Source organism: Pectinophora gossypiella, chromosome 15, assembly GCF_024362695.1.
Source record: "Pectinophora gossypiella chromosome 15, ilPecGoss1.1, whole genome shotgun sequence".
NCBI lineage: Eukaryota > Metazoa > Arthropoda > Insecta > Lepidoptera > Gelechiidae > Pectinophora > Pectinophora gossypiella.
The window spans coordinates 8,256,962-8,275,058 of NC_065418.1; the positions used below are offsets into that span (position 1 = coordinate 8,256,962).

General features: G+C 36.6%; 2 protein-coding genes across 2 annotated transcripts; both read left to right on the top strand.

Moving 5' to 3' along the window:
- Window positions 1–3,757: 3,757 nt before the first annotated feature.
- On the top strand, window positions 3,758–7,853 carry LOC126372984 (uncharacterized). Its single transcript, XM_050018920.1, has 5 exons — window positions 3,758–3,915; window positions 4,727–4,900; window positions 5,648–5,762; window positions 6,796–6,881; window positions 7,570–7,853. Exons 1-5 carry the CDS (start codon window positions 3,862–3,864, stop codon window positions 7,582–7,584), a joined length of 444 nt encoding a protein of 147 aa, XP_049874877.1. The 5' UTR covers window positions 3,758–3,861; the 3' UTR covers window positions 7,585–7,853.
- A 1,385-nt stretch (window positions 7,854–9,238) lies between these two features.
- On the top strand, window positions 9,239–16,637 carry LOC126373460 (uncharacterized). Its single transcript, XM_050019618.1, has 9 exons — window positions 9,239–9,519; window positions 10,098–10,253; window positions 11,137–11,251; window positions 12,130–12,215; window positions 13,653–13,727; window positions 14,283–14,459; window positions 15,068–15,182; window positions 15,498–15,586; window positions 16,547–16,637. The coding sequence occupies exons 1-9, from the start codon at window positions 9,466–9,468 to the stop codon at window positions 16,568–16,570; spliced, it is 891 nt and encodes a 296-aa protein (XP_049875575.1). The 5' UTR covers window positions 9,239–9,465; the 3' UTR covers window positions 16,571–16,637.
- The last annotated feature ends 1,460 nt before the right edge of the window (window positions 16,638–18,097 follow it).

Consider the following 18,097-nt stretch of genomic DNA (forward strand, 5'->3'; position numbering starts at 1 on the left):
AAGTTTTTTGGTTAGTTTACATTGAGGTTTACATTTTATGTGATTTGAAAGAAAACTGCTTGACTTTTAGACGTCATTCAAAAATAACAAAAGATTTTTGATACTTATACCAAAATTTAATATGCATCATTAACATTTTTTATATAATATACCAATATATCGTTTTTGCTAAATTAGTAGCCATCCATCCATTAAAATAAATTAAGATGTGTTCACTAACGTTTTTCCCTCGAATCCTGCAGAATGAAGCATTTAGAGCTCCATCTAAACTTAGACGATGTAAGTTTCATTAAACTTATGGGAAGTGTATTTACGAATACCTTACCGTTATATACTTATTTTATTTCACATTTTTAATCTAGTTACTAAATAAGTACATTGCTTTTCAGTCCAAATGCTAGATTTACGAAAAGCAAAAACGATAACTAAAGGTCATCCAAAGTACATATACGACGGTTATCATAAGATCGGTACCGATGTTAGAAAGTTTTACCATCACGCAGCCAATTTACCTAAGCCAGACAAAGATGGCAATATTAAAACACCTCTCTTGGAGAAGTGTAAGATATTTGCAGTTTCAATATACGAACAGATTATATCTAAAATTTTAAAGGGAAAAAAAACAGTTTCAGCTACGTGTCATCAAGATTTAGGTGAAGTTTTACGAAACACGCGTAGTGATGTTGGTTTTGCTGCCACTGATGTGTGTCCAGATGCAAAATACCAAAATCGTGGCATGACGCTGAAACCTAATTTAAGTGATTTTGCACTTTTCGCTAAAGATGAAAGTGTCTTCAAAGATGTCTTAGCTCGGTTTCCTCTAGATCTGCCCCCAAAAAATATAAGACTCCAATATCGAGATAAAAAAGTAGAAAATACATATAATAAAAAGAAAAAAGATTACGCTGATACTACAGCTGACGTTAACACAGAATATGATCACAATCCGAGAAGACACACAAGAAGACGGGTGACGCGCGGAGAAGTGAGAACCAGTCCGATCGGAGCCCAAAATCTTAGTTCATGGGTAACAATGGATCGGACCACAGAAGCTATGTTAAATTTTATGAAGAACACTGATAGATGCCAAGACGTGCGCTGTGTCAGGAGGGTTCGGTTGCAGATGCCGGATACGGGTGCTCGCGTATCAGAACAAATGGGTAAGAGGCCTCCGCCGTGTTTTCCGCCTCTTCGTCCACCTCCTCCATTGCAACCACCGCCTGCACCTATGCCTCCCTTGCCAGCTTGCCCGAAACCACGACCATCTAAATAGTCCCAATCACTAGTATTCCTTTAAACAGGCGAAAGCAATAAATATTGGCCTGGTTGCTAGCGCCAGACTGACCGTCCAAAAATTAGGAACAAATTATCTTCAAGTAAAAGCTGGTGGCTCAGTTTTGAAACGCTTAAAGATGAGGTTCTCAAAGATGTGACGGAAAGTTGTCCAAGTAGAAATTCATAGTTAAGTAGCTGTTAAAATCCTGTAATAATAAAAGTAATTATGAACAGTACTATTATGGATTATTAATTATTATAATTTCGCATGTCTATTACGGAAACTTTTGAACGACGTAATCTCAGTAAGAAATGCTATTACACGGATCCATATAGTGTAGTAAGACCACGGTAACATGATCATTAACTAACATACGCATACCTGGATATACATAAAGCTGCCTCAGGTACATGCTCTATAAATAAAACAACCATTGAAATAATAAATAATAAGTATATTGGTTACTTACTCTAAATTTCCAAAACGCACGCGTGCTCAAACACAAGTGTACACGTGTTCAAAATGGTACGTCTGCCTTCGATGCGTGCTCGAATCAAAAGAACCCCAATGAAAGACAAACACGCCTTTTTATACCCTTTCTCCTAGTGTTGCCATATGAAGGCAACACAAATTCGCACAAAATTACAGAAAACCTAACAATAGGTACCTACTGATTCGTCAGACTTATAAATTCTCGTTGTTTCGTCAATCCGTAAACCTCCATAATCTTATATGATCTATAAAATTACAATGACTTGCAAATCTGATGAGGGATTCCCAAATTACTTTGAATACCTATATTGTTCATAAGAAAAGCTCGACGAAATGTAACCCTGAACATTGATGACCTTAACAGATGATGGACGAGAGTAAAGTCCAGTTTACGGTGCACAGTATTATTCATATATTTTTTGTACCTATTTAGTTTTTTAAGATTGTCTGCGCGTCGTCTATCAGAATCTGTGAAAGGTATTATTTATTATACGAGCAAGGAAAATATTAATAGGCTACTTGACAACGTAGTCAAATGAGATACTTTTTACGAAACTTTTTACTTTTTTCAGAACGAAAGTTTTCTTTGGAGTTGTATGGAAATACTCTCCTGTGACGTCATCAATAAAAGCTGTCAAACGTAGTACTCATTGTTGCTTAATTCTGCTTAATTTGAAAGTACTTAAGTTGAAAAGTAAAATGATATTGAGTTTCGATCAGCGTAGACTTGCTTCTATTTCTAGATTAGCATTTTGTAATTTATCTTTGACGCAGTCAAATACCCAATTAGGTATTTTTAGTTCGAAAAACTAGTTTGGTTCCAAAAAGGTTCCAAACACAAAACTAGCTATCGTGACTTAGGCCATGGGTATGGGTATTATATGTTGATTCACGATTTATGATACTGTCTAAACCAAAAGATACCCTACAGATGTAGAAGGAATGTAATAAGTATATCGAATTTTGTTATATCTTAGCTGGAACTGCATGGGAAGAAAAAATAATATTAATTTGGATATTGAACACCAAGATAAAAACTAACTTTTCAAAGTTATTAGATGTTCTTACCACGAGACATCAAGGTGATGATGATCATTACCTATAGTTATACTACTGGAACTAAAATAACAGTCATGATTTATTTATTCATTTAAGTAGATGTCATTTGTAGTGGTGATGTTTTCACATTTTACTTAAAGTATACTTAACTCGAAAGATGAATTCGAAACTGAAAAATCTTCCTTATCTGTTTCTGTGGTTGATACAATAAGTAAACAGTTAAGGAGATTTTTTATGTGCCGGCCGTATCCACCATATCCGTATTGGGATAACCCACCATTTTAAGGAAGTGAGAGATTAGAACTTCAACTATCTCTACAGAAATTTTAATGAATCACGTCAATTCGTTGCTTTGTTTTGCCGTGAAAGACTGACACACATACTTTCGTAAGTATATTATTATTATCAATAGCCCGCAATGTCCCACTGCAGGGCAAAGGCCTCTCTTCCCTTCTTCCACTCCTCCCTGTCCCCAGCTTGTTCGTGCCACCGTTTCGAAAAGCGGTCCAACTCGTCGCGCCATCTTTTTCGTGGCCTTCCCCGACGTCTGGCAGCATTTGCAGGAACCCACTCTGTAGCTTTTTTGGTCCAGAGTTCATCGGGCATTCGGGCAACATGTCCAGCCCAGTCCCATTTCTTTTTATACTTTTATAGTATATAGTATGGATTAATACATCCCTCAGCGAAAAAAATAGGTTTACAATCTAAAAGACATATCAGTGAAGAACTTCAGGTATTACCTCGGTGATAACAATCGAAATAACATTGCGGGAGGTAATAATGTGAGTCAAACCCGACATAATAGCTGCCGTCCAAATTAGCCGTTTTTATTCACTGAACTTATACCAGCCGAGATAACAAGAGAATAAAATTACTTAACGACGCTTGTTATATGTAAAAAAAAACTAGTTAAGCTTAGCTCGGTTGGTATATATAATGTAAGGCTGGTCTTCCGGCCATACATCGCAGTGCGGAGGTACAGGATATCCACGTCTTGATATAAATATAATATTTTAACTTTAAACTAAATAAAAATGACGATGTTGAAATTCGTTTTGTGCGCAGCCCTGGTGCTCGTTAGCGCGGAGGTGAGTGTTTTTCAATTACTAATTTATGTAGAAAAAAGAAAGTGGAATAATGTGTAATAATAAGTGGAAAAATAAAAGATTTTAAAACTTTTTTTAAGGAATAGGCAAGCTGAATATTGCATCATCTTATATTATGCAATGCATCCCTAACTCTTTAGCTACCGCCAATTTAAGAATAATAGAATAGTTCAGTATACTTTTTTACAATTATGATAAATGTTACCGATACAAATAGAAACTGATCAAAAGATAGATCGAATTAGTAGCTAATTTATTATAAAAATATGCTTTAGTATCCAGTAAACAGATATATATTTTAAGCTTGGCTTCGTAGTCTAGTGGTTAGAGCGTTAGACTCACGATCTAGAGGTCCGGGTTCGAATCCCGATGAGGATATTGTCGAAATCACTTTGTGAGACTGTCCTTTGTTTGGTAAGGACGTTGCAGGCTTGAATCACTTGATTGACCAAAAAAGTAATATGAATGCGTGCTTCGGACGTCACGTTAAGCCGTTGGTCTATTAGCCGTAAAAAAAACTTCCATCAACCCGCAGTGGAGCAGTGTAGCGGAGTATGCTCCATACCCCCTTGGGTTGATTGAGGGGACGCCTGTGCCTAGCAGTGGGACGTATATAGGCTGTTTATGTTATTTTAAACTTGGATGTTTTTATGTATGTATTTAAATATAAAGGAAGAGTTACACTGATACACGGATACCGGCTTTTTTAAAACTAACTTTTAAGTTGGGACCGAATCATTTGACTAACTTTTATTTTTACATTATCTAAGTGTTTGTCTTCTTAAATTGCAAGGCTATGAGCAAGGATAAGATGGAGGCTCTCTACGAGAAGCTGTTGCCACACATCACGGAGTGCAGCAAGGAGTTCGGCCTTGCTGACGGTGAGCTCAAGAAGGCCAAGCAGGATGACAATATAGATGCCATCGACTCCTGCTTCTTCGCCTGTGTCTTCAAGAAAATTGGCATGGTATGTACTTTCATCTTGAGGTAATTTCAGAAGCTGGACACATAGAACGCTAAAGCTGCTCTCTAAGGGATGGGTTGATCGTCTGTCACCATTCGACATCAGAAATATGTTATATATGACCCTGACGGCTCGATTACTCCAGTCATAGAAGCGGCCAATCAGCTCGCGACAATAAACACTTCGGACCCGATACCGATCCCGTCGACGTAACGATTTCCCTCATTCAGTGTATATAGCTATCGGCAGTATCAGCTCCCAATGGTCGACTGATTGTTTCAAATATAAAAACTTTCAGATGACGCTCTGAGCCAAGATTCGCCCCCAACTGAGCAATGTCATGCCAGTTGCCTTAATTTTTTATGCCGGGTGAGAGCCCTTGGCGCTGCCGATTTGTCCGGCCCAGTAGTTAATGCCATCTGAGACAAAAAAGTCACATTTAATTAAAGTCTCCATTTGGATCATCATTAGTTCATTCTAACCATCTGGAGGCCTTGGTTACTTAGTTACTTGTGACAATGCCCACCGCATTAGGAAAAGGAGTAAGTTTATTTTTCGCATGGAAGTAGTTAGGCTTGCAATTGTCCTGAACCACTTTAGTTTGACCAGGCTACTCGTTTTATAACTCTGCGGCCTATATGCGCAGGTATGCGGACGGCGGCTATACATACAATACACATTGCTCTGAATTCAGCTCAAGAAGTACATCCGCAAATTCTCAACCTAATTTAAATTGCCCATTGATTCCAGATCGGTGAGGACGGCAAGTTTGATCCTGAGAAATCACTGGAGAAGACCAAGGAACATCTAACTGATGAAGCCGATCTTAAGAGCGCTAGCGAAGTGGTTGAGGCGTGCGTTTCAGGTACATAACATAAACTCACAACTATATCCGAGTTCGGGTAGTCAGAGGTACGTCCTTCGCAAGAACTAGGTACCCACACCTCACCGAGCTTTTTGTTAGACCTACACGATAGTTGGTGAGTCGTATCGCCGTCTGTAATGGTCGAGCCAACTGTGTTAGTGACAACTGCACATTTTTAATTTATATGAATAACTCATTGGTGCAAGTCCGCTGCTTCACCACTTGTGGATATCGGCTAGCACCCGGCCACTTATCTCCAACACGATCGTTTCAGGCCACGCCCTGAGGCTTGCTCTTACCTAGCACTATAAGACCTATTATCTTAAATTTTCTACCACATGAGAACGGTTAGCGCTTCTCATTTCTGTAGCCAAGTCCTTACCTTATTTATTTTTATAAATACCAAACATGGTTGCAAATTTCTGATGACTTTTCCCATACTTACCTATATACTTATTTGAGGATTTATTTAGAAGCCGTTCATTTCATGCATAATTAAAAAAGCGTTAGTTATGTCTCATAATCACTAATTTAGGTGTAGCTTTTTCTCCATGCTACTTTTTTAAGGAAATATAGGGGAATGGTTTGCCTCTTCTCTTCTCTTGCCTTCCGCCCAAGTTTTTGGTTTTTCGCTTTAGTTATGTCTATTAACAAAACTACCATCCTAATCCTTTAGCCAACTCCCTCCTATTCTCTTGGTGCAGAAAAAGACTGAAACGTGCGAATGCACTTACGGACTAATAGACAATGCAGTGCTGGCTGTATTGATCTAAAACAGTGACAATAACAGAACAGGGGTTTTAAAATGGCTATATCGAAGCAATTCATCTAAGAAAGCAATATTGCTGTTAAATTTGACATTTGTTTGCACTGGGCACTTACTTTTATATAAGTACGCATTTATATTGCTTTTTTAGATGAATTGCTTCAATGTGGCATTTTTAACCCCCCAGATCTGATAATAGTCTAGCGACTGATGGCATAATAACGAGGAAAGAAAAAGAAAAATTAACAAAATAATGTTGTATTTCAGTGAACTCTGAGGATGTGAGCGACGGCGATGCTGGTTGTGAAAGGGCGAAGCTACTGGTCAGCTGCCTGCACAAGAACAAGGATAAGGTAACATTATTGATTCTCCACTTATTCTTTCTAGAAATCTAGAAGATCCAGCCAAGTGGGAAATGGTCCCATTTCTTGAATTTCTAACGTATAACCCGAATAAATCGTACAAATCAAATTAAATAAACGCCTTGCGTCAATGACGATGCAACTGCGAGGCGTCTCGGGTTACACGTTAGCGACATTTTCCACATGGCTAGGGCTTCAGCCATTATAATTACTTCGAATCACTTCGCGAATATGACTTCAGATCACGTGTCAGTTCGGAAAAAGTAAATATTATGAATTAAGTATTATTATTGCGTAGTATTGGATCATTATATCCAGCTGAAGCTCCCCTAATCAAGTCTCTGCCGCCGCCTGGGAACCGGTGTAGAGGGCACTCGTTCACTATGTGAGACATGGTTTGATCCGGGTGACCACATTCACAGTATGGCGACTCCTTTAAGCCCCATTTATGTATAAATTAATTATGAATTAATTAATTAATTATTATTCATGTATGTATGAATTAAGTGAACAAGTAATTCAATAAGTTATACATTTTTATTAATATTTTTCAACGTTTTTTTTATAATATATTATTGTTGGGGTTGATATTACAGAATTGTAATTGAAAATCTTCATACATGCTCGCCGGTTTATATCATCTTGTGATACATTGATAATATTTTTTCTTTATTTACAGTTCTTATCCCCCTAAGATAATTCGGATATTTATCGAGGATCTGCTGAATGAAGAAAATGGCATTGCGAAAAGGAAAGAAACATTACCTATATAATACTTTATTATAATTCTTCAGAAATTTAATGTATCTTGCTTCTTGAAGTCTTATGTTTGTATTCACTTAACTTATGTTATTAGAACGTTCTCCTTCTGTACAGTATCTTAATATAATAATAATATGTATTTAAAAACATTGTTTTGTATATTTTTGTATCGATTTTCGATTAAATGATTGTTTGTTCGGACGTTTCGTGTTTGTTTGTATTATTGTGATACTATCGAATCAAAGTAGGGGATTGCTAATTTTCCCGTCACATTAAAAGTCCGGGACTCCATAGTCCCGAGATATGAAAATGACAAACATAATAATATTAATAAAAAAGTTTATTTAGGTAAAACCTACGACACACATATATACATTTACAACATTAAAATATACACACATTAATATATAGTTGGAAAACATAAAGGTATATGTGTGCCGTAGCTCACCAAAAAAGGCCAGGGTACAGTGAAATTTTACCCAGCAACACTGATTTTCAACCCACGCCGATCATTATACATCATAGACAACATACAATATTCATTACTATCATAGAGCAACACGAACCTCCGCCATTGCTATAGTGCTATAGTGTCACGGGAAAGAAAAATCTCTCTTGACTCGACTGGTAGTGCCAAGGTGTAGTGCCCAGGGAAACAAAGGAATATTCAGTATAGATGGTCGCTCATACAACCAAACAATTGAGTATTCATTATTTAAAAGGTTTAAAACATAGTCATACTCCCCTAGAAAAGATGGCGTGATGATCTTGACTGTTACCGGAAGGACTGGACGGAGTTCGCCCGGGACCGTGAGTTGTGGAAAGACCTGGAGGAGACCTTTGGCCAGCAGTACGGTCAAGTGGGCTAGTAATAATAATCCGGTTCAACATCATCACTAATTTAAGAGCCACGCTCTTGTCGGTGTAACATTCTCCGTGCTACTTTTTTAGGGAAAACTCTTACCTTCCGCCCGCAGTACTCTATCTGATGGTGCTCAGAGTAGTCTATTTGAAAGCCGAACTAGGACTCCTCCACCTCTGAATAGTCTGGTAATTCATAGGCCCGAGAATGGAAATGAAATACAAATCTCTTCTTCTATCGTGTGGGTTGTGAGGTGAATTACCAACCTCATCAAGCCGCCTAAGGCCCCTAACATGACTTGATCACAACGACAAAGCCTTGAAAGGAGGCCGTGAAGATTTACCTGTTCTCTGTGAAGTGTGTCATACGAATAATACCTTGTACTTACTTAATTATATCAACAAAAAAGTTTCAAGTTGGTACGGCACAGACACAAACCTCGCTTGAAAGTTATGACTTCTTTATTATAATTATACCATTATAATAAAATGAAATGATCGAAACTGCACACCGGCACACTCACATATCCAAGTTGGGTACAAAGGCTGACAAGGAGTGACCAAACCGAGCCGAACAGCACAAGTATAAAATGCAAATAGGTAGTTGGAATTATGAGTTAGAATACGACCATAAATTAAGGGAAGCGATAGTAAACGAACTAAGCGATCCAATTTGTACCCAGACAAATTTAGGTTAAACTGTAGGAATTATCTGGGTAATTACATTCGAAATAGGTACCATTGTAGAAGGATGTGGTAATGTGAATTAAACTCGACATAATAGTTGCCGCCGCCAAAAACTGTTTTTTTTTTTTGCATCACCACGGGACATAACAAAAGATTCAATTATTGTTATACTAAATGTAAAAAAAAAACTAGCTATATAAGGTACCTAAAGCTGGTCTTTTGATCATCCATCACAGTGCGGGGATACAGGATATCAAATATAAAAATGACGTTGTTCAAATTCATTCTATTTGCGGCTCTTGTATTTGTGAACGCAAAGGTGAGTGTTTTCTGATTAAATTTTATCGAAAAGCGGAATTAAATTTTGCAAATTCCAAAGTGTAATATCATACAAGACTTTAAATTTTTTCGTGCTTAAAAACCTTAATTACGAAAACTTTCCAAAGTGTACAGGATGTTAGTGACAGCGTAACGAAAACATTGGGGAAATCATTCGGACTATGATTCTGAGTTGATAGCAAGTGAAATGTAATATACATTTTTGTTATACTTAAGTAATATTTAAGTTTTTATAGTTGCTTAAAACTTGTTCACTGATATTTAGTAGGGATTGTAGGAAACAAAGAACATAATGGTTAAAATTATCTACATTTGGGTAATAACATTTGTTGATAAGATGTATTTTAGAAATAAACATCGTATCAAATTATGATGATTTTATAAGGTTGGTAAAATTGTTACTTACATTAAGTATTTTTTTTACATTTATACTGACATACCTAACTTTCAGAATTTAAGATGTATATTTAATCCAAGTAACGACTATTTATTCAACATCTTCCGGTGTTGGTTATTCTGACCTGAAAAAGAATAAATTATTACTTTTTAAATTTCAAGGACAAGGATTCGATCAAGTCTATGAAGGAGAAGATGCTGCCTTATATCATTGAGTGCGCTAAGGAATACAGCCTGAAAGAAAGTGTTATTAAAGAAGAAAATTTCCAGTTTATTTATCCTTGCTTTTTCTCCTGTTTCTTCAAGAAAAATGGGATGGTATGTACTTCCATCATCATTTCCTTAGCTAAACACACAATATAATATACTATATTTCTACTATAGTCCAGGTTATAGGTACCCAGACACAGAGTTGCAGCCGTCGCATAATGAATTAAGTGCCTACACTTCATCGATTTTGTTAGATCAACGAGATAGGCGGGAAGCTATATAGCTGTTTGCGATGGATGTATCTCTGACTAGTCCAATTGAGACTACATTCATGAGTTTGTGTTATGTTTTATTTGTTTGTGGAAACTTTTAATTGGCTCTTTTGCATCTTATACAGAGTGTTAGTGACATCGTATCGAATACTGAGGTGGATGATTCAGACCATGATTCTGAGTTGATTCACGAAAATTTTAGTGTTTTGTTAAATTATTTTCCGTTCCATACTTTGCGACGGAAAATTCCACTTGAAATCAATTCAGAATCATGGCCTGAATCATCTCTCAAAGTTTTCGTTACGATGTCACTAAGAGCCTGTATACTTCTACAATGTTTAATAAAGTAAGTAATTGTTGATTTTTCCAAAAAGTAAGTAAATGAGTTTTAAATACGCCATATCATGGACCCCGTGTCGTCCTGTGCTACACCGGCCTGCTTCTTAATCGGGGAGTGCCGGTTCAAACTCCTGTACCGGACTTGCATCAATGAGTTATCAAATAAGTTATAATGATGAGTAAAACATAACTTAATACTAATCTTAAGTGCAGTTTTCACTAACTCGATCGGCTCGATCATTATAGACGGTGATATGGCTCACCACCACGTTGGTCTAACGGAAAGCTCGGTGAGGTGTGGGTACTTAGTTTGTCTTGCGATATAGTCGTGAGATTACGTTATGTTATGTCATGGACGCCATCTTTATAATTTATTCCAGATCGACGAGTACGGCATGTTTGACGTTGAGAAGGCTCTGGAGGAGAATAAGGAGTATTTGACGGATAAAGCTGATCTTAAGAGAGCCACCGAAAATGCCGAGGCGTGCACTTCAGGTAGTGAAATTCGGTCAAGTTCGGAGGGTCGTTTGAATATATACCCTCCGTCATTTAGATCAATAACGCACCGCTTTTATTGCATTTTATATACGATATATTGTAATATTATAGTTTATAGTTAATTTTTCATTTTGGTGTATTCTTTTTATAGCGATAGCTTTTTCTGTTTTATTGAAAGGACACCTTTTAGGGTGGGGATGAAGCACAGAAAAAAAAAAACACGAACAAAAGTCAATACCACCGTTCGGGGTTCACACAAGCAAGAGTAAAAAGGTTTTAATTATTTGTTTTTTAAATGAATAAAGTCTTTTTGGTGCGTTTCCCTTGGGTAGCTAGGCTTATTAATCGAAATATAAAAGATAGAGCAAGTGGCTCAAACATCAGCCAATTAGTAGTGGAGTAGTCTTGGATACTGATAATAATAAAAGACTAATAAAAATAAAATGACATGACCCCTTTTTTTCCTAGGTACAGTCGGGTAGTACAGTTGACCGGACCACGGTTAATTATAAAAATGATACTTCTGATCCGAAATAAGTCCGGTATATAATAATACCTCTGACATACTATGCACTACAAAATCCCTCTTATTCCAGCTTTTATTTTTAGCTTCTTTGAGAATAAAATGATAAACTTAACCGATCTGAATTCTTGGAAGTATCTGTTTCGATTTATCTCGATTATTTAAAAAATGACGGAAAAGGGTAGCCAATTATCACCTGTGTTGAGTCACACGTCGGCGAGAGCGAACAGAAGCGTTAAAGCGAATGCATCTTGACTAGGAGCTCTGATATCTCGTCTGTTGCAATATATTTTGCATAGATCTGTAAAATTATCGATTATACGGTGCCAATATTGGTACCCGTTTATTTCAGTGAACTCAGAGGATGTGAGCAAAGACAAAACTGGATGTGAAAGAGCAAAGCTTCTGGCAATCTGCTTGAAAAAGAGTAAGGACAAGGTAATATTGTACTTTCTTCATTTCATCATTCAGACAAAAACATCGAAAAATAGAGATATCCTGACATAAAAGAAGTGAGTAAGTAAGTGAGTGAGTGAGTGAGTGAGTGAGTGAGTGTGTTATTTTTACGAAAGAATGCAGTACAGTGCTCTAAATCTATTGTGGTAAGTTTTTGGAGGCCTGGGTCCTCTGGGTGTAAGGCCTGAAGACGTTTAATAGTCGGATGTACTTCGGAATGTTTTATTTGTTTTGCCAATATGTCAATCAACTAGGTGCTACTAGTTAAGTATGTAGTCGTTATTATGAGCCAAGTCACCGGCCTTTTGCGGCTTAATATGAACTAGGGTGACGTAAGTATGTAGTCGTTACATGAGTCATGTCAGTGGCCTTTGGCTCAGTAATAACACTAATAACCTTGACACCAGGGTGTATGAGGTTGGTATTTCACCTCACAACCCACACGAGAGAAGAAGAACAAGTTGTAACTAATACCACGTACTTAGTATGTACCTACAAAGTCAGACCTATAATTATTACTAACTTATAAATTGATAAGTAATATACTTAATGTTTTTTTATTTACAGTTCTGGTCAGTCTAAAGGAATGCGAAGATTACTCTCGATGATAGCTATTAAATGAAAAAAGCAGCATAAAAAGGACAGAAATATACTATCTAGAACCATTATTATTAAGTTTTTAATTATTTATAAGGTTTATTCTTTTAATTCTAATCAAAAAGTTCTACTCAACAACAATATAAATAAATATTCGAATATATTTTTGGTCTGATATTTGATTAAATAGATAGATAGATAAAATCTTTATTTATGTTCAAGACATTACATTAACTACAAATAATAATAATAAATAAATAAAAAATAAATAATAATAATAAAATAATTGTTCTTGTAGAATTAATTTACTTATCTACTTATAGGAATTACGAGATTAAGTTTAGGTAAGCAAGTAGAATTACTTAAGTAAGTATATAATTTCTAAACAGTAGATAAGACCATCATTAATTAAAAATAAAATAAAATATGTGAATACACAGAAGTTGCGTCTTGTGCCTACAACAAATTAGCTTATAGCTACAATTATTACTAAATGTATGTAATTATGCAGATAATATACATTAAATTACCACAACAATCAATAAACAGAGCCACAAAAATGCAACCTGGAATCACTTTTGTCACACAATCCTTAGATGGATATGACCATCCGCAAATTGACTAAGTACACGGCAGTAAAAACTCGACATGCTATAGATGTGCGTAGCCAAATCACCAACGAATTCGTTCCACTGTTGGAACCAATGCCTTGACACAGGGAATTCCGAGCGTGGTTCCTATGGTAATCCAAGGTCTGGTCATAGTGGTAACAGATATAAAACCACTTTATAGGTAAGGATTAATCAATACTGATCAATACAGACAGAAGACAGGTTCATCATGAAGTTCCTGTGTGTAACTGTTGCTTTGGTTTTCATTGTTGAAAGTAACGTTTTGGTAAGTTTTCATTTTTATTTATTCTCATTACTGTTAGTGATTTTAATAATGTGTCAAACAATGGACATTCGTCAGGGTCAGAAACGAATAGAAAAAAAGAACAATGTTCGCTACTTACACAGTACTATACTTACAAAAATATCTTCATTAAAAAAAAATACGTTATTGCAGGCGCAAGAGCATTTATATGGGTACCAACTGTATAAACTCTAATCGCTGTGAAAGCTCTGTACTTAATGTTGTTTGATTTTGTATAAGTACAGGTTGTTAATGACATCGTAACGAAACCTTTGAGGTATTCAGGCCATGATTCTAAGCTGATATCAAGTGGAATTTTCCGTCGCAAAAGTAATTTAAAAATTTAATGAATTTTCCGGCAGGAAAATCGTCTTGATATCAACTCAGAATCATGGTCTGAATCATCCCCCTCAGTATTAGTTACGATGTTACTAACACCCTGTATGTAAATAATAAGTATTAAATATATTTTTATATTGCACTTTCCGTTAGACTTTTTGGTATAGCAAATGTAGATGTAATATTGTATAATTCCAGGCGTTAGATGATGCCCAGAAAGCAACGATTCAAGCAAAGTTCCTGTCAGGAGGCGTGGGCTGTCTAAAGGATCATCCTCTGTCCTTCTCAGAGATACGAACTCTGAGGAAGAAAATGTTGCCTGACGGACAGAACGCGAAGTGCTTCGCCGAGTGCCTATTCAAGAAGATTGGCATTGTAAGTGACAATTAAGTTAATTGGTATTTTTCTTGTGTAAGCAGTTAGTGTATCGTTCGTGATTACTCTGAAAACAGGGTTACTGACATAAGAGATCAAAAAATAATGTTCCATGTTATTTATGTCAGTAATGTAAGATACGGCTTTGTGCCTAATACAAGTCTAATAATATACTTATAATGGATGTAGGTACTACGTAACTAGTACTAGGTATTAAAACAACAAAAATGATTGCATTTTCGTATCTAGTGTACCTAGTTAAGAGTCTTTTGTAATTATTTCTTTTTATTTTGGTGCAAAAAAGTATATTTGTATTTTGTATTTGTATTGTAACTCGTAATTTTCTACAGAGAACATCACGAGTTACAATACGGAAGATCAGAGCACCTTTCCCGTTTTACGCGTAGCGTAAATAAAATAATTAAAACACATAATAACGGGTTCTTACCGCGTTTAAATGGGGATATGCAACAGTGTCGAAATATCGGTAGTCTCATATCCCCATTTAAACGCGGTAAGAACCCGTTATTATGTGTTTTAATTATGATAATAACCGCGTAAACTTAAAACAACGTAAATAAAATAACCTAACAAGTCATTATTTTCAGATGGATGACATGGGCAAGTTGACGTCTGAAGGTGCAAAACAGAACGCCATGCAGGTGTTCAACTCTGACGAACATCTCTCCAACGTCGAGAAGTTCATTAAGACCTGCTCTTCAGGTAAGCTTCTTTATAAAGGCCTAGACACATAGAGAGGGCCTACTCTCTAGGATTTGCCTCAGATGGCATTAAATTTGTATCCGGACAAAACCATGCTGGTGCAGTGAGGTGGCGCTTACCATTAACCTGCAAAATCTGTAACTTATCTATACATCTTTCTCTTTTAATGAATGAAAAGTAAACTGTATACCTATAAGTATACGTACATCTCACTGTTAGCCTGCCTATAAGCCTGTGGACTTTCCTTCAATCAAACGAAGGGGGTTTGGAGACTCCTCTACCACCTTTCTGATGAAATCCGTCTCATGTTTACAGTGAACGACCAGGACCTGAGTGAAGCCGGTATTAAGGGATGCGATCGTGCTAAGCTCGCCTTCACGTGCTTGGTAGAAAACGCTTCTAAAGTAAGTAAACTAGTGTAATACACTGGCTTACAAAACTGAGTACTATACTTTTATGTTTATTTCTTAACGATAGAAGTTGAGATTAAAATGAAAATAAAAATATAGATAATATTATCAGCTTTCTTTGTAACTATCAAACTATACGATAGTTGCGTTTAGAGTCCATTTATTTCGACAGTTTATATTCTGTACTTAAAAAGTTAATATATTTTTAAAAGTGTAGTAAGTAGTTAGGTTTGCATGCCAGTGTAGATGTAAGTTATTATAAATATGATTGTCATATTTATAACTAACTATTAGACGTTGGGAGAGAGTGCCGAAGGCACCCGTGCATCCATAACATATTATCTATAGGCTCCCTAAAATATCTACGTAATGGTAGTATAGCTAACCACACCAATATACAACCTACGGACCAGATCAGACCAGACCTATGGGGTATAACGTAGAAAACCCTTGCCAAGGGATACGGGTGAAGACCTCAACGGTTGCAGAGGCGGAGATGGGAGCCATTGGTACGGCAAAGCAGGGAAAGGGCAAGGGCACATGGACTGTAACCTGGAACCTGACAGAGGGCAGTAGTAACTGTCAGTACTATTCAGAGGCGGAGGTCAGGAGTCCTAGTACGGCTTTGAAATAGACTACTCTGGGCGCCACACCACTCGCATGAGGCAAGAGGGAAACCACTGCCCTATTTTTCCCTAAAAAAGTAGCTAGGAGAATACTGCGCCGACAAGGGAAGAAAAGAAATATAAAATTATGTGCACGATGCAAACAAATGCCAAATAGCAATATTGCTATTTTAGACGAATTGCTTTGATGTGGCCATTTTAACCCTCGTGAGCATGGCTCTTATATTAGTGATGATGAAATAGTACAACGCGCCTGCCACCCAGAATGATGTGCCTTGAAGAGGTCATATAGTGGATATATTAAATAAATATTTTTTGTTTGTTTCAGTTTGGATTTGACATGGACTTCTAACAAGACCTTCTAGAATATAATCGACATTTGCAATTGATATTTTATATTATCTACCTCGAAGATTACCTCCATACAAATTAGTATTAGTTATCATAAAATTGGATTGTGGACTCTTTGTTAAGTTTATTGTTTGATTACAAAATAAATATATAATTAAGAAGCTTCAGTTATATTTTTTGTCATAGAATCACAACTAACTGGCCACGAGCCATCATTAAATTAAACCCTGTTAGAGATATTTAACTCTATGTAGCTATTGCTGATAATTTGACGTGAGGGTGCCCAGTTGGGCGAGAACCTCGGCCTATGGCATCGTCTGAGTGGGCAGATGGTGATAAGCGCTGAATAAGGAACGGCCTCAACCACGCCGACGCTGTCGGTATCGACACCATCAGCATGAGAAGATAATAAGAAATTCAGTAAACAATTTTGATTTGAAGCAGCAGATTTTTTATCCTAAAATAATAAAGTACCTAAGTATATATCAAAGTGAATCAATAAGCAAATTACAAGTCGACGCGCGAAAAATTCCTTAACAGTGGCCGAGGCTAATCTACAATAAATCACGTCAAAAAAGGTTATCGTGATTTAACTGGTTAAAACGAATCAAGATCTTATACATGATTTAGTTCTTTATCCTGTTGGGAATCTTGACTCTCATAATAGTAATTAATACATACATACACAAACTCACGCCTTCCCACCGGGGTAAGCAGAGACTATAGAATTCCTTTTGCTTCGATCCTGACACACTTCTCTTGCTTCCTTCACATTCATCAATCGCTTCATACACGTACGCTGGTTCAGAGTAGGTCGTATTAAACCTTTTCTAAGGACATCTCCAATTTGGTCATCGTAAGTCCTTCTCGGTCTTCCTCTGCCAACCCTACCATCAATAATAGTAATTAATAAACACTACAAAATAGTGTTTAATCTTGCAAAGAGAAAGAGTTGGCATGGACATTGATGCCGATGGCACATTGGCAGACACATGCTTAATTTTAATTTAGCTGGACAATTCTAAAACTAGCTCTGTCTCATTCTTGCACTAATTATAAATGAAGGACGGCACTATTTTCAGACCTGTCAGATTAAAATAAAATTAACTTTGATCCGCTAGAATTGGAATAAACTATGCAACCCACGGAATAGAAGAAATTGTCTTCCTGACCTCTCTTCTATTCCATGATGCAATTGTAGGCTTTCGTGTAAGCGTATTTTTGAAAAGTCACATTGTGATGTTAATATGGTCGCAATAACCACGCTACTTTTAAACTCATCATCAATTTAAGAGCCACGCTCTTGTCGGATACGAGTAAAGAACTCAACAGTTGCAGAGGCAACATCATAGAAGGAAAGCTAGAAGGAAAGAGAGGAAGGGGAAGACCAAGAAGAGCTTACATGGAACAGATTAAAGAAAAGGTTAACGTCGTGTCTTATAGGGAAGTCAAGGAATTGGCCTTTGATAGACTGGAATGGAAAATGCTACACCGACTTTTAAACTAGGCAAAAAAAAAATCTTAGTCA